The sequence below is a fragment of the Pipistrellus kuhlii genome, unplaced genomic scaffold (genome assembly GCF_014108245.1).
Source record: "Pipistrellus kuhlii isolate mPipKuh1 unplaced genomic scaffold, mPipKuh1.p scaffold_m20_p_23, whole genome shotgun sequence".
NCBI lineage: Eukaryota > Metazoa > Chordata > Mammalia > Chiroptera > Vespertilionidae > Pipistrellus > Pipistrellus kuhlii.
In genome coordinates, this window is record NW_023425522.1 from 5,536,466 (window position 1) to 5,561,719 (window position 25,254).

Sequence of the window (25,254 nt, forward strand, 5' to 3'; positions counted from 1 at the left end):
GAGCCTCAGGCTGATTGCTGTGAGGACTGGCTGCAGCTACTGGGTAAGAGCTGCTGGCAGGGGCTGACTCCATGAAGCAGGATTGTTGTAGTTGGGCTCTGGTGCCTGCTAAGTCTTCCCTTTGGAAGTGTCATTTGTGAAGGTGGTTGTGTGGTGCTCTGGTGTTGTTTGAAGCTTGCTCCTGGATGCATTGGTTCTGGAGCCTTTAGAGAGGGGTTCTGATGCCAGCCATGGTCAGCTGTTACAATGGCTTCCACCAGCAGTTCTGTCTGAGAAAAGCTGCTCCACCAGACCTCACCCTGAAGCCAGACAATTCAGTTCCTTCAGCTTTTTGAGCTGTTGCCCCAGGGCTGGAGCTTAGAGCAAGTGAGTCCATCAGCAAGTCCATATGCAGACCCTTTAAGAGGGATGGCTGGGACTTCAGCACCTCTGCATCTCAAAGAGCCACAATCTCTTCTGGTTTTCCCAGCCAGACTTGTCTTCCTGGCACTGGAACCCTGGACTCCTCAGCCCAGTGTGGGCCTGGGACCTCTTACTCCTCAGGAGGAACTGCCACAACTGATATCCTTCTGGCTTCTTGACTACCACACATGAGTGTGGGATCAGCCTGTTTCACGTCTCTACCCCTCCTGCCAGTCTCAACGTGGCTTCTTCTGTATATCCTTAGTTATAAACCTCCATCCAGCTAGTCTTCAGGTTGTTCCCAAGGACGGTTGTTCTGTGGGTTAGTTGTAACTGTGACATGGGAGTGAGAGGAGGTGAGCACAACATTTAGCTACCCTGTCATCTTGACTGGGGGTCCCACATTTCTTTTTTAAAATATAATTTAGACCATGACATTTTTTCCTCTTGGAGTTTTAAAAATGTATTTAATATATTTTTATTAATTTCAGAGAGGAAGGGAGAGAGATAGAAACATCAATGATGAGAGAGAATAATGATTGGCTGCCTCCAGCATGCCTTTTTCTTGGGTCAAGCCTGCAAACCGGGCATGTGCCCTTGACTGGAATTGAACCTGGAAACCTTCACTACACAGGTTGATGCTCTATCCATTGAAACAAACCAGGTAGGGCTCTTGGAGTTTTTAATTAATTTTCTTTCTCTTTGTTAAAAAACAACAACACTTGCCTTACTTCCCATAACTTAAAAGTTAAATAAAATACATAAAAACATTCTTGTTAGTCTATTCTTGCTTGTAATGTATCCATTTATGAGGCCCTTTTTCCAGGAGACCATGGATTTCCTGCTCTAATTTCAAGTTTTTGCTTTCAAGTTCTGCTAATAGTTATCATTCCAGGATTATTTTTTATTATTTATTTTTTAAAGTCCAATGATATTTTTCTCACTTTTAATCCTGTTCTGCTGTAGTATCTCTGCAAATAAGCTATTTAAAAAGTTGCATAAGAAGTAAAATGCATGACTCTGAAAATGACTTGAATCCTAGTCTTGAAATAGTTTCCCTTTCAAACCTTGTCCTTATCTTTCAGCACCTGATATTGCTGTCAAGAGCTTCCGATGTCGTTCTGAATTCCATTCCTCCAGAATCACGCGTACTGCCACCCCATCACCCAGAAGCTTATCTTTCATTCTTGATCCTTGACTTCTGACTTTCCGTTATGAGTCCATCTAATTCCACTCTGCTCTCTGCCCAGTTTGGCTGCATGTCTCCAGCTCCAGCAGGTCCTCTCTGCTCTTTCTCCCTAGAATTCCCATTGGGAACATGTCATATAACCTAGATTGATCCTATGTACTAGCATGTCCTCTTGCCTCTTGCACTTTCTCTCTTTGTGTATTCTATATAGGGCATCCTAGAAATGTATACACACACTTTGAATAATCATAAAGGCAGTGTTTATTAAAATACATTTCATTTAAAAATTGAGCTATCAACTGTTCAAGTGTATATTCATTTTTAGGACACCTTGATTATATGTTATATATGTTATATTTTATTACACATGCTATATATATGTGTGTGAGTTATATTTCATTATATATATATATATATATATATATATATATATATATATATATATTTTATATCCTATTTAATAAAAGCCTAATATACAAATTTTCCCCTGGATTAGAATTCCCCTGGAAGTTTGATTGCTCAACCAGTTGCTATGACATGCACCTGACCATCAGGGGGCAGACACTCCAACCAGTAGGTTAGCTTGCTGCAGGCACTGGTGGGCTGGACTGGAAAGTGAGGTGTGAGGTGAGAGCCATCAGAAAGCTCCCAGAGTTTGGCCTGAGCCCTGGGCAGAGGCAGGTGGGGGCAGGGGCAGGAGCCAGGACAGATCAGGTGGCACGGGAGGCTGCTATGCATGATCCGAGAGCTTGGACTGCACAGCCCTCCACAGCCTGTGGCATTCTCAGTGCACAATTTATAATCTTCAGAGCTGATCCTTTTTATTTGTAAAGTTTCACTAACTACTCCAGGAGAGTGGGTAGCACCTTAAAGGAGGGATGGGCCAGGTGCGCCCTCCCGAGGCCAAGGGGCAGCCTTGGGCTCCCAGGGATGCAGCAGAGAGGGGAGCAGGGCTCAGTAGGAGAAACCCCACCCGTGCACTGAATTTTATGTATCATCAACGATACAACTCCTTTCAAAGCGCTCTTTACAATTTTCCAAGAGTTCTTTTTCTTCTTTACAATTCTCCAAGAGTTCTTTTCCATCTCGTTCTTGTTTTATTGATATATTTTTCTTAATTTTCCTCAAGGATATTAATTAGAATGTTCAAAATGTTCCCTTCTTTATTTCCACTGTAATCGGTTGCTCTGTGTGTGTGTCTGTCTGCGTGCATCTCCCGTGCTGCTGGCTCTTTCCAGTGTCTGACGAGCCTCAAGGTTGAATGAAGAGTGGCCTTGTTTCCTAGGAGCTGGAATGGGTGCTGCCTGCTGCTGCTGAGCGGGTCTCTCCCTGGTGCAGGGCTGAAAGGAGGCTCTGCACCCAAGGTCAGACCTTGGGCTCTGTATTTGTCCTTTCACTTGTGGGCGAGTGAGCAGGTGGCTGGCCTTCAGGCCAGGGGGCTCCAAGCAAACGAAAGGGCTTTAGAGAAGGCACTAGTATGAGCTTAGTCGTAGTTTTTCCCAGAGATAATAAATTCCCTCAGACCTTTCTTTTAGGCTGTGTGCTGAATGCCTGGCTGCACAGAATCTGCCTCTGGGAAGCTGTGGACTAGAATGGGGAGCTGGGAGAAGAGTATGGGTAAGGAGGGACAAATGCCAAAATTATACGGTAAACAGATTTGATGACCGCCCCCCCTGCCCCCCTGGCTGTTTTCAATGCTCTTTCTCATCTCTGCCCTCCTTCACTACCAACTCCAAGCCCGGAGCTTCTCTTGGATTCTGCTTGGCAGGCAGGCACTTCCTGCCCCCTTTTCTGAAGCCCTTTCTAAGTATATTCTGGCCCCTGCACCCTGCTCTGCTTGACGAGTCAACCTGCTTTCATCTTCTTTCCATTTTTTCCAGAAATGTATTTCACGATCCCCTTCTTAGTTTCTACACTTTAATGGGCTTCTTTTTCTTACCCCCCCTCCAATGTATACATCACATTTAAAGATCATTGGATGCCATCCCAAACCAGAGCCTCACGAGGGTTTTGATGGATTAACTTTCAGAAGCTTTGGTGGACAGTGCAAGTCAAAACTGGATGGAAAACATCCTCTGTTCTGAGAGCCTCTAGCAGAGGACATCTGTCTTATCTGAGGAGCAGGAAGTGGTTCTGAGAAAGAAGGGGCAAAACAGAATGTGGGCAGCTGACAAATAAATGGAAAGGAAGGCTGAGGTTCTGAGTAGGAAAAAGTGCTGAAAATGGGGAAGAAGGTCATATTCCACAGCAGATTCCCAGAGCATCGGGGAAGATGTGTAAGGTCCCTAATAAAGGCATCAGCCCCAGGGCTCTGCATTGAATTTAATTCAACTCTTGAGGCGGGGGCCTCATAGGAACAGACTATCTAAGAGGAAACCCTCAGCCTGGCATTCAAGGCCTTCTATGTCATGGTTTCATATTATCTGCCCTACTGCCTACTCACTCCCCTGACCCCGGAAATGGCACCCCCAATCTGTTTTTCTCTAGCAACACTGGACTTTTTGCTGCTGCTAGTAGAATCTCTGTTTCTCCATCTACCCCTTTGCAGACCCTTTTCCCTCTACCTGGAAGGCCTTTCTGCCCATCTCTGCCTTTAAAAAGTCTATCCACCAAACATAAAAAGAAAGAGGTTGGGTGCAGGGAAGGGCCTGCTCGCAAAAACAATCCAGCTGCAAATGACCAGGTGATGTTTCTTCTGTAAAATGGAATCCCAGACATTGATTTGGAATTTCATTTATATGTAGCTAGGGTTTAATCTCTACTATTGAATGTATTGTGTGCTGGAAAAGCCTCCCACCTTGGAGAGAAGAAGGCCCCCAGCCTGTGCATTCCTCAAGGGGGAGCTCTTTCTTTCCTGAGAAAAGCTTAGTGGAATTTCTTGCAGGAGTAATGGCATCCCAGCTTCCTCAGCTGGAATGTGCCTCATCTGACCCTGCCTGGGAGGTTTGGGGGAACCTAATAGGATACAGAATATAAACACGGTGAAATCTAAAGTGACGCGTATGGTGAGTCTTAGACATATTATCATAGAGGAAAACATTTCATCCATGTCCCTGGACCCCAGAACCCTTTTTTTTGTGTGTGGCACCTGTCACATCCAGCTCCAAGGCATCAGTTATTTCTGTGCAGGCACTTCTACTCTAGTGGCATTTATGCATCCGGAAAATTGCACAGTAAAAATGACAGGCTCATGGAAAAATGGGGTTGGGAAAGGCCACTCAAAATGTACCGAATTTTGTATCCCAAGCCCTAAAAACTCAACAGTTCCTCCTAATCCCAATAAAAATACTAGCACATTGAAATCATTAGAGAGCTTTTACCCTACATCATGTCTATTAATTTTTTGAAGCCTTAATTCTGGGGCCTGTCCTTTCTTTTTCAACAGGTAGATCATGGATATATTGACTTCCAATAAAGGCCATTTTAATCACAACTAAAAGCCTGTTCTCAATGGAGCCTTATTCATGAATGCAGTGTTTTAACCAGTGGGGAAATGACTTTACCTGCCCGAGCCTTCCTAGAACACAGTACAAACCATAGTTCCTAGAGCCATAAAACTAGTTATATTTACACTAAAGTTTCAGGGTCTATTTTTTACCCTCAACTCTATATCTATGGCTATATCTACTCATTTTCTATTGCTGTTGTAACAAATCACTGCAAGCTTAAAGGCTTAAACAATACAAGGTTATTATCTATTAGTCCTGGGGGTCAGAAGTCCAAAATGGGTATCATAGACTCTCATCAAGGTATGTACAGGGCTGGTTCCTTCTGGAAGCTTTAGAGTAGAATCTGTTTTCTTGCCTTTACCAGCTTTCATAGGCTGCCCACATTCCCTGGATCATGGTCCCTCCTCCATCTTCAAAGCCAGCGATGGCTAGTTGAGTCTTCTCCCATGGCGTCACTCTGACACCCAAATCTTATATCACTCTTTCCCTTATGAAGGCCCTTGTGATTATATTGGGCCACCCAGTAAACCAGGATCATTCCTCATCTCAAGGTCAGATGATTAGAAACCTAATTCTATCTGCAACCTCAATCCCCCTTTGCCATGAAATGGAGCATATTCACACATTCTGGGGATCAGAATGTGGATATCTTGGAGGATTTGAATGTGGATATCTTGGAGGGGAGGTATTATTTTGCCTACCACCCTAAGATTTTGTTCTTTAGTTATAAAAAGCCTGTCTCTGATCATGTCAAAACATTTACAAGAGCAGAAAAATGTATGTGAATACACATGGCTTCCCCATTATGTCACTTCATTCCTCTATAATCACATATGAAGTAATTCCCCCAAAAAGGAACACATGCTATAGCAGAGCAGACTGTGTCTTATTGTTCCTATTGCACGTGAACTCCCTGATGGTCAAGGCTCTGTCTTTCACCGTTCTCTACACCACACATTTCACATTGCAGGTGCCACAATAAAGAACTTTTGAAATGAACTGAGTTATTACAAAGTAGATAAATATCTGCACAACTGAAGCAACCCATTGGATTAAGACTGAAGTGTAATCAATTATTCAAGTAGAGAATGAAGAGACAACTCTTGGGAGAGAAAACCCCATGTACCTTGAGCACAAAGTTGTCCTCAGCCTGGAGCTTTAGGTCCAAGACTGCCTTCCTAATCAATGTTTCAAAGTTGAGGTCTCTCCTCCGAGGGACGTCCAGGGTGGGGAAGAGGTCCCCGATCAGGCCCATGAACACAGGCATGTCATCAGTCACTATCTTGGGGATGTTGAAATCTCGCAGGGAGCGCATCAGGACTTGGTCTTCAGGCCTGTCAGGGTCTCCTCGCTTTAGAGATCCTGCCACCACCAGCACAGACTTGATGGCCCGCAGGCCCCAGTCATAGTGATCCTGAGGGAAGGCAGCAAGGGTTAGACTCAAGTTGCTGGGATGCAGAACACCATATGCTCAGGATAGTGTATGAAGAATTACATATATCATTTCAGTATTAGGTCATTTTCAGACCAAGGAAGAGGCATAGCAAAGAATTAATGAAGCAGGAGACGGTGATCCTGAAACCCTAGTTACTGGCTTGGCATTAGTTATTTTTCTAGTTGTGATGACAACAAAGCAGACACAGAATGTACAGGGAGCTGGGGGTCAGGAAGATTAGCAAAGCCACTTCTAAGCCTTTCCAGCTACCCTTGTAATCAAGTATATTAGCTCTTAGAAACTGTTGAGGCTGAGCATACATGCCCTATGGTAAACACTACACTTGCCTCCTCCCATGACCACAACTAAATTATAGAGGATCAATCCCACCCACTGATGTGCCAATAGCAATCAAGGCTCAACCACAACAGGAGAGCCTATGCAACCCACACAAGGGACACTCTTGGAGCAGCCAGGTCAAGTGAACAGAGAGACTGTGAGATTGGGTTCCCACAGGACATCTACTACATAAGGCTACTCTCCCAAGACTGGGAGACATGGCAGATATACCTAAAACAAAGAAAAAAATAGAGGGAGGCACACAAAATGAAAAAAACAAAGAAACAAACAACAAATGTCTCAAATGAAAGAACAAAAAAACTTCCAAAAAGAAAAACAAAAGGGAGACAAGCAATCTATGAGATGTAGAGTTCAAAACAATGGGTATAAGGATGCTCAATGATCATAGAGAAAGAATAGATGAACACAGTGAGAATTTTAACAAAGAGATAGGAAACATAAAAAAAAGATAGAAACCATAAAAAAACAGTTAGAAATGAAGAACACATAAACTGAAATAAGAATACATTAAAGAGAATCAATAGTAGATCAGATGAAGCAGAGAATCAAACCAGTGATTCCAGAAAATTTATAATTGAAACAGAAAAAAAGAACTTTAAAATATGAAGATAGCTTAAGGTACTTCTAAGACAACATCAAGTGTAACAATAACTGCATCATAAAGGTACTGGAGGAGAAGAGAAAAAGCAAGGGATTGAAGACCTATTTCAAGAAACAATGACTGAAAATTCCGTAACCTGAAGAAGAAAATAAACTTACAAGCCCAGGAAACAGAAAGAGTCCCAAGCGATATGAACCCATAGAGGCTCACATCAAGATATATTACAATTAAAATGCCAAAGGTGATAGACAAAGAGAAAATCTTAAAAAACAACAAGAGAAAAGCAGTTAATTACCTGCAAGAGAGCTTCCATGAGACTGTCAGCTAATTTCTCAACAGAAACTCTGCCAACTAGACAAGATTATTGTGAAATATTCAAAGTGATGAAAAGTAAATACTTAGAACCAAGATTATTCTACTCAGCAAGGCTGTGACTTCAATTAGAAGATATAAAATATTAGAAGGAGTTCATCCCTACCAAACCAGTGTTATAAGAAAAAAAGAGAAAGGAATCCAAACACAGCACTATAGAAATTTATCAACATACAAGAGAAGAAAGTAAGAAAATAAAGGAACAGAAAAGAACTAAGAGAAACAAACATCAGGAAAAAATTAATGAAATGGCAATAACTACATACCTATCAATAATCACTTTAATTGTAAATGGAAGAAATGCTGCAATCAAGAGAATAATGGGTAAAGAAAGTGATATGTATATACAATAGGATATTCCTCAACTATGAAAAAGAATGAAATCATACAACTTGCAGCATCACAGATGGATCTAGAGAATATTAAGCTATGTGAAATAAGTCAGACAGAAAGACAAATGTTAGTACCATATGATTTCACTTATACTCGGAATCTAAAAAATAAAATAAACAAACAGACAAGACAGAAGCAAACTCATAGATATGGAGAACAAACTTATAGTTGCCAGATTGGAGGGAGATGGTGTGTTGGCAGCTGAGTTAAAAAAAAGTGAGGGGCTTAAAAAGTACAAATTGGCAGTTACAAAATAGTCACAGGGGTGCAAAATACAGAATATCCTATATAATAAAAGGGTAATATGTAAATCAACGGAATGAAGAACTGAAATAAGAATACATTAAAGAGAATCAATAGTTGCTATGATGCACATTGACCACCAGGGAGCAAGCGCTCAAAGTGGGAGCTGCCCCAAGCCCACAGGCCCCGACCTCCTGATCATGGCCTGCTGGCCAACCTCTCAGTCCCTTCCCCCAGCTGGCAGGCTCTAATTGCCCAATGGGGAATGGGGAACCAGGGATGGGTGGCAGCAGACGCAGGCAGCACCAGGCCAAGGCCCAACCCCACCGATCACCCCATACACTGAGGGTGACTGGTGTCGGGGGACAGGGCCAGCAAGTGGTTAAGAATGGACAACCTCTCAGTCCTCCCCCCGACCCCCCTCCCCCCCAGCTGGCAGGCTCCAATCACCTGATGGCGAACAGGGGGTGAATGATGGCACAGGGCAGAGCCAGCTGCCAGCAGCCTGGGAAGATGGCCCTGATTGCAGGCTAGGCCTAGGGACCATATCTGTGCATGAATTTTGTGTGCCAGGCCTCTAATAGTTAATAATATTGTAATCATACATAGTGTTAGGTAGGTGCAAGACTTATCATGGGAATCACTTTGCTAGCAACCCACAATGCTGTGTAGCTGAAATTAATATAATGTTGAATGTTAAAAATATTTTGTCAAAGATGGAACCCACTGGTCACAAGTCCTGATTGCAGACTCTGTGGAAGAGTGGACCATGCTGCTGACATCACGTTTCAGTGCAGTGTGGTGGGTAAGTGGTGAAGAGGGTGCAGTTTAGAGCACAGAATCTGAACTGAGTCAGACCTAGTTTCAAATCCAGGCTCTGCTACTTTCTTCATAGCAAATTGTTATTTAGTTAGAGCTGTGATACACACCATAAAGCACAATTCAGTGTGCCATGAAGACAACTGACATGGTGGCTATATTTAAATTGATGGCCTTCCCTCCTCTGAACCTGTAGATATCCTATTCCTTCTGTCCTTGACTGTACTTCTTTCTCATTGGTGCTTGACTGAATTCTATTCCCTCTGGTCTTAATATTGTTTCTCCAGGGCAGTCTGATCTAAAGCCCAGGTACTGCTACCATGTTCTTTGTCTTCATTGTGCACCAAACTCAAAGAAACCAATGTAGGTACGGTAAGTACAATACAGAGAAGGCTGAGAAATGAAGCTGTGGAAGTAGGCAAAAGACGTCTCCGTATAAGTCTCCAGTGGAAAATGACAAGTATATTGACTTTTTTTTTTTTTTTCTAAGAAGGTTGAGGAACATTTTTAGGTGACCACTCTAGCTGGTGGCTAAAGTATGAATTCGAGGGACTGAAGTTGAGTCAGAGAACCTAGTAGAGAGGAGGCCCTAAAAGTTTAAGCAAGAGACCTGTGCTTAGAACTAAAGTCTTAGAAAGAACATAATACATTTGAGATACATCCAGAGGGTAGAATGAAAAACAGTTCCTTCCTGATAAGACATAGGGCTGAGGTAGAGGAAAGTATCAAGGATAACTTCCAAGATTCCAGAACCAGCAAGTGGATAATGTTACCGAAGGAAGAAATGCAGGAGAAGCCGGTGTGGGTGGAAGCTAGTAGGAAGATCAGCTTTAGATGTTGAGCTGTTGGTGCTCTTTAGACCCTCAGGGGAGCTGTGGTATAGACCATTGAATACACAGGGTCAGAGTTCAAAAGAGGTTTGTGATGGAGTCGTGAAAGTAAGTCACTGGACTGGAAGTCAATGGTGGTGAACCTAGAGAGAGGATGCAATGAGCAAAGGGCCTGGGGAGTGTGAGGAAATTAGGAAAGGTGGTTTTTTGTTTGTTTGTTTGTTTGTTTGTTTTAAAATCCATCTTGGACAGATATCGCAGGGTTGAGAGAGCCTGTTTTGGCAACAAAGATGATCCAAGTAAGAGATCCCCAAAGCGAGTAGAACTCTTTGGAAATAGCCAGGGAAGCTTGATTGCTACCAAAAAATTCTTTATATCCAAGGCACAAGTCAGACATTCTTGGTCACATCTGAGGGTGTTATTTCTGTGAAGAGATCTGCCTGAACAGAAGCCACATTTACAGCCACGCAGCGGTGAGAAGCATGACTCCTCAGTGTCCGGTTCTCCCTCCCTAACTCTCTCCATCTCCCGTTTTCCTCAGCTGCTGCGTGTTTCTCATGGGACACTGGTGATCTATGAGGTGCTGCTACACATTCAATTAAAAACGGGAGTTCTGTGGTCAATTGTCTCAAAGGCCGGGCTAAGAAAATGGACACATATCTTAATTACAGAAGTGTCCAGAGCTTTTAATGTGCTTCTGGGTACAGCGGCTCTATGAGAAGGCTCTTAAGTCTCCCTGATACATTGGCCCTGGAATCCGTCCAGCGCTAAGGCAATCACACATGATGGACTTTTTCAGTGAACTGGGGAATGTACCTGTTTGGAGAGAAGCTCTTTGCACAGCCGGTAAAGGGTGATGAACTTTCTGGCTAATGACCGGGCTTCAATGAATCCTTCCGCCACCAGCATGATTTCACAGATCAGCTCAAAGTCTGGAACCACCATGGCGCAGGGCCTGGGTCAGGGAGACAAGGGCGGAGAGAGTTGTCAACCACGCAAAGGGGAGCTTATAGGACTGGCTCAGATCACAGAAGAAGGCCTCTGTGAGTGCCAACACTTGGTCCTTAGCAGTGATTTCATCTAAGACTTTCATGGTAGAACCTTGAGAAGGCTGAGAAGTGAAGCTGTGGAAGTAGGCAAAAAACACTGCCTGGGTTCAAACTCCGTTTCTGTCCTTTACTAGTTAACTGAGCATAAAGAAAGGGAGCTCTCTTTCCCAAGCTGATGAAGGAAGGAAGCAGTCAGGGGGAGTTGGGGCTTTGATTCACATCTGTAACTTGAGCCCAGTGTGCTTTTCATAAGGCAGAGCTTAGTAAAGAACAAGGTCTAGAAGGATTAGGGGCTGAGGGGGAGGAGTTGAGTCTCTATTAGTGCCTACAAGAAACTGAGAATCTCTCTATTTTTCATCCTGAACGTCTGTCTCTTCCAAGCCCAGACACTCAATCTTGTTTGCATACAATATAAATATTTAATGCTGACGGTTAAAGTAAGTACTTATTAACCTCACATTGTCACAAAATGGGACATACAGAGGGGATCTTTTTTTTTCCTAATAGGAAAATTTACTTTGATTTTTTTCTCCCCTCTGCCTCTGGGAATATTTTATTTTAAAAGTACTTCTTTTAAATTAATTTATTATGTATCGATATGTAATGGGAGCCTAAGGTTGTTACATTCTTTAATTGCATTTTTTTTCCTACACCGATACAAAATTTTCAAAAACATTTCATTAAGTACAGTTTTCTTTAAATTAATTTGCATTGCATTCAAAGTCAAAGGAGCAACCAAGTACTTAGAAACTCAAAATAGTTTTCAATATGAAAAAAGGTTAAATATGTATCCACATAGTGGAATGCAACGTGGCCATGGTAACGCTGTAAAAGAAAAACTATTTAATGACATGGGAAGACGTTAACCAATGAAGGCAGGATGCGAATCTATACAGGTCTGATCCCAAGTCTGAAAAAGAATTCTCTACCCACAAAACATTGGAAGGAAGAATGCTCAAGGGCTACACTGACTATCTCTGATTATAGGCCTGGGATGCGGAGGAGCAGAGAGGCCAGAGTCAGTCTGCCTGGGAGTCAGACACTGGTTCTGTCCGTTACTATTGTAGTTAACCCTAGTGGCCTACCCTGAGCAATTTGCTGAGTTCATTGGCTTTCTCACTGTACCACACGGTATTCTATGGCACCAGCTTAGCCAGCCTGTTGAAATTCCATCAAGCTCCTGGCTGAAGAGGGGACCTGCCTGAAGGAGGAGGTGTCCACACCACTCCTGTGATACAGGCATATGCCACCACTGGGCCAGCTCAAGGGAGGGCTTGAGGACATAGGGGCTTTTCAGTGGCCTCCTGGGCCTTCACATCCTTAGAGAGCACCAGGGATCTCAGTTCAGAGATAAGGTGCACCGTTCTATCAGTTCCCACAACCTCTCTCAGGAAATCCTTCAGTAGGCGGGAGTCAGAAGCCATAAAGCATCTTTCCGTTTCCTCTGTGTTGGGCTGACTTCTCTTGTCTGAACAAAGAATGGAGGTTCCCGGTCCTACTAGGAAGTATGTTTGTGTTTTCTTATCAATATGGGAAAGATTTTAAAACATGGCACTATCCACCACTGGCAAAGGTAAAATGAGAGAAACGTTCTCCTGCGTTGCTACTGGGGATGCAGCTTGGCACTTCTCTTTTTCCAAAGCAATCTGGCAATGCGTACCAAAAGCCTTAACAACGTTCCTCCCTGGCAACTCGGTGATTTCGCTTCTGGGAAGCTGGCCAAAGAAAACAATCATGCATATAGAAAGGAAGCTGACAAAGATGTGTATTACACCATTATGCATACACTTACTTTACATGTTACAAACAGTCTTAATGTTTAACTAAGGGGGACTAGTTAGTTTCATTGTGGACCAAGTACTTGATAGAATAAAAATGCGGTCATGAAGTGAGATTTATTAAGATTATCTGCCAGAAGAAACTATGTACAATAGGATTATAATAGACTATGAAATGAAAAAATAAAACAATATAAAACTGTGCAGACAACATATGTAGACTACAACATAGGATTTCAAAACGTGCATGTAAGGTAAGAGAACACAAGCAAAAATCATTTTACTGGTGACGGCATTAAGGGTGGTTTTTAAAAAATCTACTTTTCTATCTATCCCAGGTTTCCTCTGTAGGCCACACCTCTCTAGCGGAAGACATGACAGAGGCTTCCGCTTGGGGCCTCAGAGGGCGGGCTGTGCTCACCGGAAGAGCGCCTTCAGGTTCTCGGGCAGCTCCGTGCGGCCTGCGTAGCCGGGGTTCATGGTAATGAAGATGCCCACGGAGGGGTTCAGGCTGATCTCCTCTCCGAGGAAGTTGAACTTCTCCTTCTTATCTCGAATTGCATCTTGAATGCTTTTCACCTGGTGAGCAAGACAGGTGTGCACATTGGGTGTCTGTGTTGGAGTGGAAGCCAAAACTGGGGAACCCCCCCCCACCACCACCACCAACACAGATACGTGTTTTGTGGTCCCTTTCCCTGAGGGACAGGCCCAGTGACCACAATCCGGACCCTTTCCCCAAGGGACAGGCCCAGTGACCGCAACCCAGACCTTTTCACTGAGGGACAGGCCCAGTGGCCACAACCTGGGCCTCACTGATGTCTATGGATGTGCTTAAAGGAACTGTGGCCACACACCACATTTCTAACACGGTGGCAGGAGGATGGGAGGCAGGGCGAGCCGGTGTCTAACTCTCTGTGCGTGGGCCCCCTGTAGTAACACCGTGTGTTAGCACTGACCACGCACTGACCATGCACTGAGCACCGTTCTGAGCACTTTTTAGGTATTAACTCACTTGATCCTCAACCCAAACCCTGTGGGGGGCACCCTTTTGTCTTGTTTTGCTCACGTTTTTTATTTTTAAAAGAGTATCGTTATTGTTGAAAGCATTACAGATGACCCCCCTTCTACCTCCCCAGGCCTTCACCCCACTATTGTCTGTGTCCTTGGGTTATGCGTATATGCATGTAAGTTATTTGGTTAATCTCTCTCCCACCCCTAACCTTCTTTCTGAGATGTATCAGTCTGTTCCATGTTTCTGTGTCTCTGGATCTATTTTGTTCTTCCATTTATTTTAATTAGATTCTACAAGTGAGGTCATGTGATACTTGTCTTTCTCTGATGGGCTTATTTCGCTTAGCATAATGCTCTCCAGGTCCCTCCATGCTGTTGCAAATGGTAAGAGTTCTTTCTTTATTACAGCCTTGTGGTATTCCACTGTGTAGATGTACCAGCTTTTTAATCCATTCATCTTCTGATGGGCACTTGGGCTGTTGCCAGAACTTAGCTATTGTAGATTGTGCTGCTGTGAACATAGGGGTGCATATATTCTTTCTGACTGGTGCTTTAAGTTTCTTAGGATATAGTCCTATAGGGGAGCATTTCAATGTTATTATCCCCATTTCTCTATAATAAAATGGAGGCATTGAGAGGTGCAGGGGTTTGCCCAACCTTACACAGCTATTAAGTGGTGATGTCTGAATTTGAATCAGGCAAGTGAATCCTGGAGCAAGGGCTCTTGGAGAAGATTCCAGTACATATCCTCCAGGCTTACTCTAAGGATTAAGTTAAATAGCGTGATGGAGTTTAGGATGTGCTGGGTGGTGTGGCTTAGCAGCCAGAGCATTGGCTCACATACGGAAGGGTGTCAGGTTTGAGTCCAGTCAAGGGCACGTACCTGGGTTGCAGGCTTGCTCCCAGGCCCCTGTCAGGGTGAGGGAGGGAGGCAACCAATCTATTTGTCTCTCTCACATTGATGTTTCTCTCTCTGTGTGTCTGTCTTTCCTCTCTTTCTCCTTTCCCCCTCCCTTCTACTCTCTCTGAAAACCAATAGAAAAAATATCCTCAGATGAGGATTAACAACAACAATTAAGTGCATATAGAAAGCACTTAAAAACAGCAGGTGACATGGAAATTGTCAATGTGCCAATCATCACAGCTGTGGTTCTTGTCTTAGTCTGACTCCTCACAGCCACCCGCTAGTCTACAGAACAGGCTGTACTAAGCCTCAGTGATCTGTATGGAGGTGGCGCTGTTTGGTGAGGAGAAGAAAGAGCCACAGTGGCAAAAGTAGGCTGGGGCCACATCCCCCAGTGTGTTAGTGCCTTTCTACAGAGAGGCTTTTTCTTAATTGTGGTCTGGAGCCATGGAGATTTAAACTGAAGCTTGACCTGGTCAGATTGCCATTCTATTGATAGATCACTCTTACTAGCAGTGGGGGGAGGAGAAATGAAATTCACCCATTTATTTCCATACCTGGTGCTTTGAAAAGACATGCAAACAGATGATCAACAGAAGGCAGGAGGCGGGAAGGGGGGTGGGAGAGAGACAATGGGCACACTTACTCAGCAGGCCCTGGAATGTCTCTGAGCAGTCCTAGCCTCTCAGGATTTTGAAAGCAATACTGAAAGCTGGGGATGGTACAAGTTTTTTTTTCAATGAGCCTCACACTTGGGCTGCAGGCTAACGTGGTCAGTCCTGTTATTTGTACAAAGTGTGTGTGTGTGTGTGTGTGTGTGTGTGTGTGTGTGAAGGGCGTGGGTAGAAGGGAGGAGGAGGGAGTGTGTGCACTGGGCAAGACTCTCCCCAGTGCCTGAAACAGCAGTGTTTGCAGAATGCACGGCAGTTCTACAATTAGCATTCAGCTCCTTTCCCCAAGTGAAGCTCTCATGAGCAAATGTATCTGGGCTCGTAACAATTTGTTTGAGGCCGACCCTCCAGCGCCCAGCACACCTGCCAAACAGAAGGCTCTACTGGTCCTCCGGCTCAGCACTGCTCTGCCACACAGCCTCTCACCACCCTGCAAGTCAGGTGAGTCCTAAAGGCGGTTCTCTCCTTAGGCCCCAGGGCTCCCATCTGCAACATCTACTGAGCATCACTTGTTATGGCTGAGGAGGTGAGCTTAATTACCATTTACAAAGTGCTCTGACGCCTCTGGCTGGAGGCAAAAGTGAGCACCAGCCCAGACCTTTTCTGCTGTTCCTTTTGGTATCATTCCCTCTGGCAACACCAGGGCCCGGAGTCCTCAAGCACAGGGAGAACTGATGACGTAGGACCCGTGGCTTGTGCTCGTGTGTAAATTCTGCAGCCCAGGTTCGGGGCTCATTCAAAAATTCCTTGAGAAGAGTGTTGAGCAGACTGGAGGATGCGTTAGCATGGGCCCATTGGTGCAATGCCAGGCTCTGTTTGCCCAGCTTCTGCAGGACAGGTGAGCTCGAGGGCATTGCCTCACGCAGTCACAGCAACTGAGGTCCCAGGACAAGCCACTGGGAGGTGGCAGAGCTCAGGATCCAGGACGACCCTCCAGGTGCAATGGCAGGAGCAGGTGGGCAGTGTGTAGGTTGAACTGCAGGCTCAGCAGGTAGAGGCACACACACACAGGTAGGCACAGGCTGGCATACAGCACTGCAAGGTCCACTTCTTACTCATGGGGTCTGTTTCTCCACTAACTGCTCACCATTCAGGAAGATTTTAAAGCCACAGGGAGTAACAACAAAATAATAACTGACATTTGCTGAGTGCTCAATAAGTGCCAGGTGCTATTCTGAGTATTTTAGAGGAATTATCCCACTCAGTCCTCTTCACAGATATCTGGCTGGGCGGATCCTAGTTTTACAGATGAGGAAACTGAGGCAGAAGGCAGTTAAGAGACTGTATTTTATTACATATGATGTTGACATAGAAGAGGCTAAGAGAGAGATATTTGGAAATTATACTATTTTTGCAACTTTTCTAGAATTTAAAAATTTTTTCAAAAGTGACAAGTTAAAAGGAGAAAATAAATGTGCCAGATGTCCAGCAGTGGTGAGTGGGGCAGCACGAGTTAAAAACCAGGCAATCCAGTGCCACTTCCCCAAACACCTTCTGCCAGAGCCCCATGCACCATCGGGCATAGGGGGAAAGAGGGGGACAAAAGTAGGCTTACAGTTGTGAGTGCGCAGAACACAGAATTAATAAAGCTATTGTCATAATCACAGTCTGTGTGCCTTCTTCCACGTGAACAACTGTAAACCTGCATCTGCCCACCCCTTCGTATGCATTTTCAGAGGAATTGTTTTATTCGGAAAATACTCACGTTTGTTATAATTTAGAGGCATAAGTTTCCACAAAATAAGAAAAGGTGCTTTTAGCACCCATTAAACAAACAAAAAAGGAAAGCTACGTAGGAACAAGGGTCCTACCAGGCGATTTCACGCCCTCCCAAGAGGACATATGGCTGGGACCTGGGATATTTCTGTTGTCACAGGAGGGCGGACGGGTGCTCAGCTGATGGTGTGAGTTCTCCTCTCGTTCTGCCTGCAGTTGCTCTCGTACCTACACGCGGCTCCACCTCCAGCCCGCCTGTGGCAGGGACATGGTGCTGGGCAGAGGGTGCCCGTGTGGGGGTGACTGGCTCCTGCCAGGCCAGCTGGAGGGGGGAGGATTCTGCCTTAGCCTCTGCCCCCACGCCTCTGCTGCTGCCCTTTTTCTTTCACTGTTCTTTACCAAGAAAATTCAACAAAAGGCCTGTGGGGACCAAAGTACTCAGTTTTCTTTTCCATAGTGTTTACATATTGCTTTAGAAATAAAAGGCTTTAGAAATAAAAGCGAACGATAAGAGGAAAGAAAACCATTTTGACCCAAAGTGTGCGGGCACGAACTGGAAGCACCAGGCCGTGGCTGCTCCCAGACCCTCACGGCGGCTGTCACTGCACGGCGTTCCTCCGCGCTCTGCCTGTTGAAGCAACAAGAGGGGGCTCTGCAGCCACAGCTTCCCCATGGGCAGTGAGGGGCTCAGCTTACAGGGGGAGCGTGGGGTCAGGTGCATCTCTCTAGGGACTGGGGGGCCACTGGGAGGCTGTCAGGCTCCTGCTCAGACCTTCGCAGCTGTCATTGAGCTGTAACTGAGGGCAGCCACTGTTTTCCCATTGCCGCCCTGCTCAGAACCAGGGGAAAGAGGAGATGGGGAAGGGGAAGAGGAGTGGTTGAAAACAAGAGGATGCAGACTTCCGCAGTGCAGTGCTCAGCATGGAAACCATGGGCTTCCAGCAACCTCAGGCCCCCATACCTGTACTGCCACCACAGACAAGACCTCCACGGATATTCGATTAAATTCATCGAAACAGCCCCAGGCCCCAGTCTGAGCAAGGCCCTTGTAGATGTTGCCACAGGACTGCAATAAAACATACAAAGATTAAATGACCATCATGCCTGGTTTATCAATACACACCTAAGTCATTTTCATCCTCTTTCTTATAGATACTCCCAGACCCCTACAGACCCCGGGTTAGAAACTTGTATTAAAATTTCAAGAACAATTAAAATTTTTATTTATTTATTTATTTATTTATTTATTTATGGCTGTGGGTGCCAACAAAAGTCACAGGATCAAACAGAACCTTTTCCAGACACTTAGAACAAAATCCCTTCCAAATGCCATCGGGCTTGCATGACTGTTGATTCTGTAGCTTTCAAAAATCCCAGGAAATGAATAAAATATTTTCCTGCACCAGGCAGACAAAAAGGTCTGCCACTCAGCCTTTGGCATGTGCTGATGAAAAAGATTATGTCTGTATCTTTAAAGCCCGGCCTGAATGCCCAGGTTTCCCAGGGCAACAGGAAGCTGGGGGTAGGGCCGAAGCGATAACATCTATAGAAAATAAACTGCAGGTGAGTCTTTCTGAGGAGAGCCAGGAAAGAATTTCAGAGGGTAGATGTACATCTGTCCTAAAAATAAAAACTGTTTTGAGCATTCTGCATGAACTAGTAAAGCATGGAGCCGTAGAATGGGACAGGTTACTGGCAGACACTCCCAGGGTCATTGGCAAGGAGATATCATGGAAGTGCTGGAAAAATGCAAATAGTAGGAAAGTCCCATTCGTTTACCGAGTGCGTGTGGTTTGACCACCAGCTCCCCAAGGCTCACGGCTCATGTGCTAGACTCAGGGAGCTCAGCTCCTCTAAGAACTTCCAGTCAGGTGGTGGTGGTAAGGGATGCAAAGAAAACAAGTAAATGACCACACAAGCAGCGGTTCTAGGGGACAACAGAAAACACAGATGTCACAGACGAGTTCAGAGGAGTAGGCCTAAGGGCCCTGGAATCACCAGTTTTGCCAGAAGTGAAGTTCAGACACTATGGCAGCAGCCCTTTCCAAAGTTTATTTCATGGAATGCCAGTTCCGGAAGATGCTCCTTGAAGACGAGCATCTGGCCAAGCAAATTTGAGAAACACACATTCTATAACCCAATTTACAACATGTATTAGCATTTTAAGAGCCCGAGAAGTCCTGCACAATTAATTCACTTCAACTGTTTGATGTGGCTGAATTTTTTTTCTCCTTATGGTTTCCCTGGTTTTCTCAGAATGCACTCTGGTGAATGTTAGTGGAAAGAACACAGGAACAGAAGTCAGAAAATCTGGGACCTTGACATCTGACAGACCATATGGTACCTTCAGAGCCTGCATTGGGAATGCTGGCTGAATGGGATAACAGTGTCCATGTAGGCATAATGGAAGGGCGGGGGCTTTCCTGGCATAGGAAAGATTATGGACAAAGAATGAGCAAAATCATGATGTTTCCACAGAAAAATAAAGGTGAATTTTAGCTGGAGAGTTGAATTATGAAAGAGGATCATGGCTATGAAAATACTTGATTAAAAGGAATCTTTGGAGGTTTGAAACAGAGAAAAATGTCGTTAAATCAACACTTTTAGCAGAACCAGTCTAGCACGGCATGTGCTAAGTTGGATATGGGGCAGACTTTGAAAAGAGAGGGAAGAATAAACACCACCTTTTATTAAGCTCCTTGAAGGAAATGATTCCTCTATCCATGCAAATGCTTACTGAGTCTGTATAATGTGGGGGGAACTGTACCAGATCTTGAGGAACCAGCACTGAACAAGGGAGACAGGGCCCCTGTTTCCAGGGGGCTTACGTTCCAGTGGGGAGAACTGACAATGACACAACAATAAGGCCATCAGCTGGTAAGTCTCCCTGGAGTCTTAAATGAGGGTGATGTGACTAGTTCAGATGGAGCAGTCGCATCTCTCTAGGAGGTACTGTAAGTTCCAGGCTGGCTATTACTATTATTATATTCACTAGAGGCCCGGTGCATGAAATTTATGCACAGGGGTGTGTGTGTCCCTCAGCCCAGCCTGCATCCTCTCCAATCTGGGACTTCTCGAGGGATGTCTGACTGCCTTTTTAGGTCTGATCCCAGTATGATTGGGCCAGAAGGATAGTCGGACATCCCTCTCACAATCCAGGACTGCTGGCTCCCAACTGCTTGCCTGCCTGCCTTCCTGATTGCCCCTAACCACTTCTGCCTGTCAGCCTGATCACCCTCCCCCACTACCACTCCCATGCCAGCCTGATTGGTTCTTAACTGCTCCTCTGCCAGTTTGTTTGCCCCTAACTGCCCTCCCCTGCAAACCTGGTCACCCCTAACTGCACTCCCCTGCAGGCCTGGTCCCCCCAACTGCCCTTCCCTGTAGGCCTGGTCGCCCTCAACTTCCCTTCTCTGCTGGCCTGGTCACCCCTAACTGCTCTCCCCTGCAGGCCTGATCGCCCCCAACTGCCCTCCCCTGATGGCTATCTTGTGGTGGCTATCTTGTGCCCAAATGGGGGCAGCCATCTTGTGTGTTGAAGTGATGGTCAATTTGCATATTATCCTTTTATTAGATAGGATGAGGATATATGCAAATAGAACATTTGAGATATATACTGGTCAGATTATTATGATCTCTGAATGCATAATCTGGCCACTCAGTATATATACATTAGAAGCCCTATGCATGAATTTGTGCATGGATGGGTCCAGCCTGGCCAGGGGGAGGGGACATGGGTGGTTGCTGGCCTGCCTGCTGGTCGAACTCCTGGTCGAGGGGACAATTTGCATATTAGCCTTTTATTATATAGGATATATACTGAGTGGCCAGATTATTATCTGTTCAGAGATCATAATAATCTGGCCACTCAGTGTATAGTAATATCCATTATTATATTTGGGATAATGACAGCAACCTGTCAAATGTCACAAATACTTAAGTGGAAGTTTAGGAATCAAAAGCTCTGCTTTTCTACAGAAACAGTGGGTTTTTAAACATGTATATCATTGAAAATATTACAGATGTTCCCTGTTTATCCCCCATTGTTTCCCTCCACCCCATGCCTAACCTGTTCCCATCTTCCCTGCACTATTGTCTGCCCACAGACTATGCATATATGCATGTAAGTGAAAGTGTTCTTAGGCTGTCGATCCCTTTCATCAAGTGCATACTACCCAATATATAAAACGGAAAAAGATGGAGTTTTCATAGGTGGATACTTGTCACTCCTGCAGTGTTCCCCTGGGGGCCTGGACAGAACCCTAAGACTCTGCCTGGCCCTATTTCTGAACCACCCTGACTGTACAGAGGCTCTAGGCTGAGATGCTGCCTTGATACAAGTTGGTGAGACTCTGGGCTGGGATGAGGGCAAGAAGAGTAGCGTTGAAGACCTAGAAGCGAGAGGCCTGCGGAAGGAGGAGTCAGCATTGGCAACTGACTGGAACTACGGAGGGAAGGACATGAAGCTGTCAGAATATCTCAGAATTTCCACCCTGGACTGCAGAGGAAATGAGATTATTCATATTAATGCAGGGGTGAGGAACGTCCAGCCCGTGGGCCCTTATAAGGCCTTCAAAATCATTTGGTCTGGCCCTGCTGAGGCACTAGGGGTGAGTTAATTATACAATTGACCAAATATAGCAGGCTAATTTTTAAGCTGATAAGTTTTTATGACCCACGAATGATGTTATAAATATCCAAATGGCCGTTGGCAGAAAAAAGGTCACCCTTGTTATTCACGGGACGAGGAATCTGGCCAGGAGGAAGACAGGAGTCGGTGGGAACTCCCTGGGAGGAGAGTGATAACCAAACAAGAGGGAAGGGCGTCCGAATGGAGACCCCCACCACCCAGGGAGAAAGGAGATAAAGCTGGAAGGCAGGTTAGGGGGCCATCAGTGCCTGAGTAAAACTGGAAAACATGAGAGTCAGAAACTGAAGCTGAGAAGGAAGATCAGAGAGGAAGGAGAAGGCAGAAGCTTAATGTTTCAGAAATCAAGTTAGCAGCTTTCGAGGAGTGGGTGTTCTACGGGGTTGCTGCAACAGAAAGTCAGCAAGAACCCGGAGAGTTTTAGGCTCCAAACCATTTGGTGCTTCAACAATAGCCTCTCTAATCTGAGGCCCAGGGGAAAGTCTTGCTGCTAAACTATAAAGACTCAGAGCAGTCAAACCACAACCATTTCCAGAGAAAGTGGCCAGTTTTATACGTTTTCCAGCCAGCACTGATGAAGCAACAACTTTCCCTTTTCCCCAAGTCTCTGAACCCTCTGTGTCTCTCCCTCCATCACCAGACACCTCCAACAGGATTCCTGTGGCAAAGAGGACTGTGAGGGTCCTTGCCTATGGCCCCAACTCTCTTCAAATCCTCCCGGCTTCACCACCCATTCCTCCCCATGAGCACTAGGTATTATTCAATATTTTAAAAGCCTCTCATTCCTTCTTCTCCAGGTTTGCTACCCCGTCATTTGCTCATCACCCTCTCTGGCTTAAATAACTGCAATGCTCTTACCACAAAGTTCCTTTCCTTCCAGTCTCCTCCTGTCTCCATTTTCTCCCGCCCAGGAGGCTCCCTTGAATGCCACTTGTTTTCATCAGGCTCCTCCTTCTGACCTAAGCCTGCAGGCCTTTCTGCAGCCCGCCACTTCAAGGTCAGTCTCTCAGTGGCTTTGTGTCTGCCCCTCCTCACTCAACCCCATCTCCTCTCTTGTCTTGTTCCCCAACCCACTCTCTTGTACTCGGCCACTGTTCTATGCTCATTTCCAGCTTGTTCTCTGGAGATACACAAACAGAATATGTTGCCTGAGTATCATGAATTATATAACAGAATGCCGCCCAGTGACAGCTCTTCTTGACCCCCTTCCTCTCTCTGTCCTCGCCGCCCCTGAGGAGCGTTCAGGGGGATCAGACCCAGGGGCAGGGGAAGGACATCAACTGCACAGAGAACTGGGCTGTGTTAAACCACAATGCCCTGTTTGGCACCCACTACCCCCTCCCCCCCCGAAATGTTCAACAGCCTTGGGGCTCACACCTTCTAGGGCTCAGCACACTCGATGGCTCTCCCTCTTCTCTGGAGCACACAGGGCTCAGAGTTTGTGGAACACACATCCCCCACTCAGGGTAATGTTGGCTGGTGTCTCCCCTAATTTCATATGCTTCTTGCCTTTCCAAATGAACTGAGTTATACCTTATCTATTATCTATCTATCTATCTATCTATCTATCTATCTATCTATCTATCTATCTATCTATTTTTGGTATCCTCCCATGATGCCCAGCACAAGCTGAACAATGGTGATATTCACATTCACGGGATTGCTGGAGTGTGCTTTGTGCTAAAAACAGTTTGAATCATTGGATAACAAAGCGAAGATGAGGTTGGAGAACCATTTAGTGAGACTGGTTTCTAAGGATGCTTAGTGTCCAGGAGAGGACTGGATGGCCCTCCCTTTGGGGCGCTTCCCTGCGGCTATCCCCACAGATGGTGCTCTGTTCTGTGTCTCACCTAGACTTACATGGCCAAAGCTCTGCTCACTTTTCAGACAAACTGAAGGTAGAGACCCCTCTCATCACGTACCCTTAGCAGTGGTTCTCAAGCTTCCTAATGCCGTGACCCTTTAGTACAGTTCCTCATGTTGTGGTGACACTCAACCATAAAATTATTTTCGTTGCTACCTCATAACTGTAATGTTGCTACTGTTATGAACCGTAATGTAAGTATCTGTGTTTTCCGATGGTCTTAGGCTCTGTAGCAGTGGCTCTCAACCTGTGGGTCGTGACCATTCGAAAACACAGATATTTACATTATGATTCATAACAGTAGCAACATTACAGTTATGAAATAGCAACGAAAATAATGTTATGATTGGGGTCACCACAATAAGAGGAACTGTACTAAAAGGTCATGGCATTAGGATGGTTGAGAGCCTCTGCCTTAGAGGAATCAGTGGATCAGGATTAAGTAAAAGTTGTAAAGGATTCGGTTAAAGGGCCTTAGTGACCCCTGGCTGTGGGCCAACTCATCTCTTCCTGTTTGCTAGGCCTGGCGTGACAGAAGACATTGCTGACTTTCTTTAACCAACATGCCAGGTCTTCCCATGTAATGAGTGTGTCCTCCAGAATGTTCCTCCTGGGACATTCACTTATTTCAGCAATGCTGCCATTGCTCAACAATGGAAGAATCTAGAAACTTAAAATAATCTTTAAGGTGAGCTTATTTCATTAAAGGGGGGAAAAAAATCTTTTTTCTCCCAGCCTGACTTCAAAGGAAATAGTATCTTAAAGTGTTTATCAATAAAAGCAACCACGTTAAAATTCAGAGTGTGTAGACTAAGGAAGACAGTTATTTGGGTCTGCATCCTTATTTTGTTTGCTTGCTATGAGAAAACATGGTGCTTTAGATGCTACAACTCTCTGCACAGCAAATTTTCATACACAGGAGAGCTTACTGAAGTTACTGAGGTGAAATGCACTTTAAGCATCTAAACGTGGTAACTGCATGTATTATCTTGCCTTCTCTAAAATTGGTTTTAAATTCAATTTATTTTGCAATCAATACACATGATTTATGCACATAAATATTTAATCTCTTCTACATGCATTTGTTTTATTTTTCCACTCTAAATTTATTTACATGCCACCCTGTTATAAAAACACTGAGACAGCAAGGCGGTGTGTTATTACAGTTTAAAAAAAAAAAAAGGAATCTATATAAGGACCAGTCTTGAGTAGAGGTTGCTGACTAACAGTTCCCTAATGGGTCCTTTGCTTGGCTCTGTGTCACAGAGCCTGGAGTGGCAAGTGCCTAAGTGAAGAACATTGGCCTTGCACTTGTCTTGTGTGGGCCTCTCTTGCTAGGAGTAGGGAGGGGTTAATCTAGTCTGTCTTCAGAATATTTTGTCCTTGTGGATACTCTGGGGGAAATGGCCATTTTTACAGAAGAGCACATATATGATTTTTATGTTAATTTTACCTTTTTATAAGACTTTATATGAGCTGCTTACTAGCCTTTCTGTGGTTCTAGGTCAAATAGGAAATTT

At 44.9% G+C, this 25,254-nt stretch overlaps 1 protein-coding gene across 1 annotated transcript in view; it reads right to left on the reverse strand.

Annotated features, from left to right (window-relative positions):
* The window catches only part of DNAH9 (dynein axonemal heavy chain 9), a 294,112-nt gene that overhangs the window by 169,074 nt on the left and 99,784 nt on the right, over positions 1-25,254 (reverse strand). Inside the window, exons 28-31 of the mRNA XM_036451929.2 lie at positions 18,184-18,288; positions 13,342-13,499; positions 10,910-11,048; positions 6,167-6,454 (exon numbers count right to left, since the gene is read on the reverse strand). Coding sequence (XP_036307822.1) covers positions 6,167-6,454; positions 10,910-11,048; positions 13,342-13,499; positions 18,184-18,288 — 690 coding nt within the window. The remainder of the gene's footprint in view (positions 1-6,166; positions 6,455-10,909; positions 11,049-13,341; positions 13,500-18,183; positions 18,289-25,254) is intronic.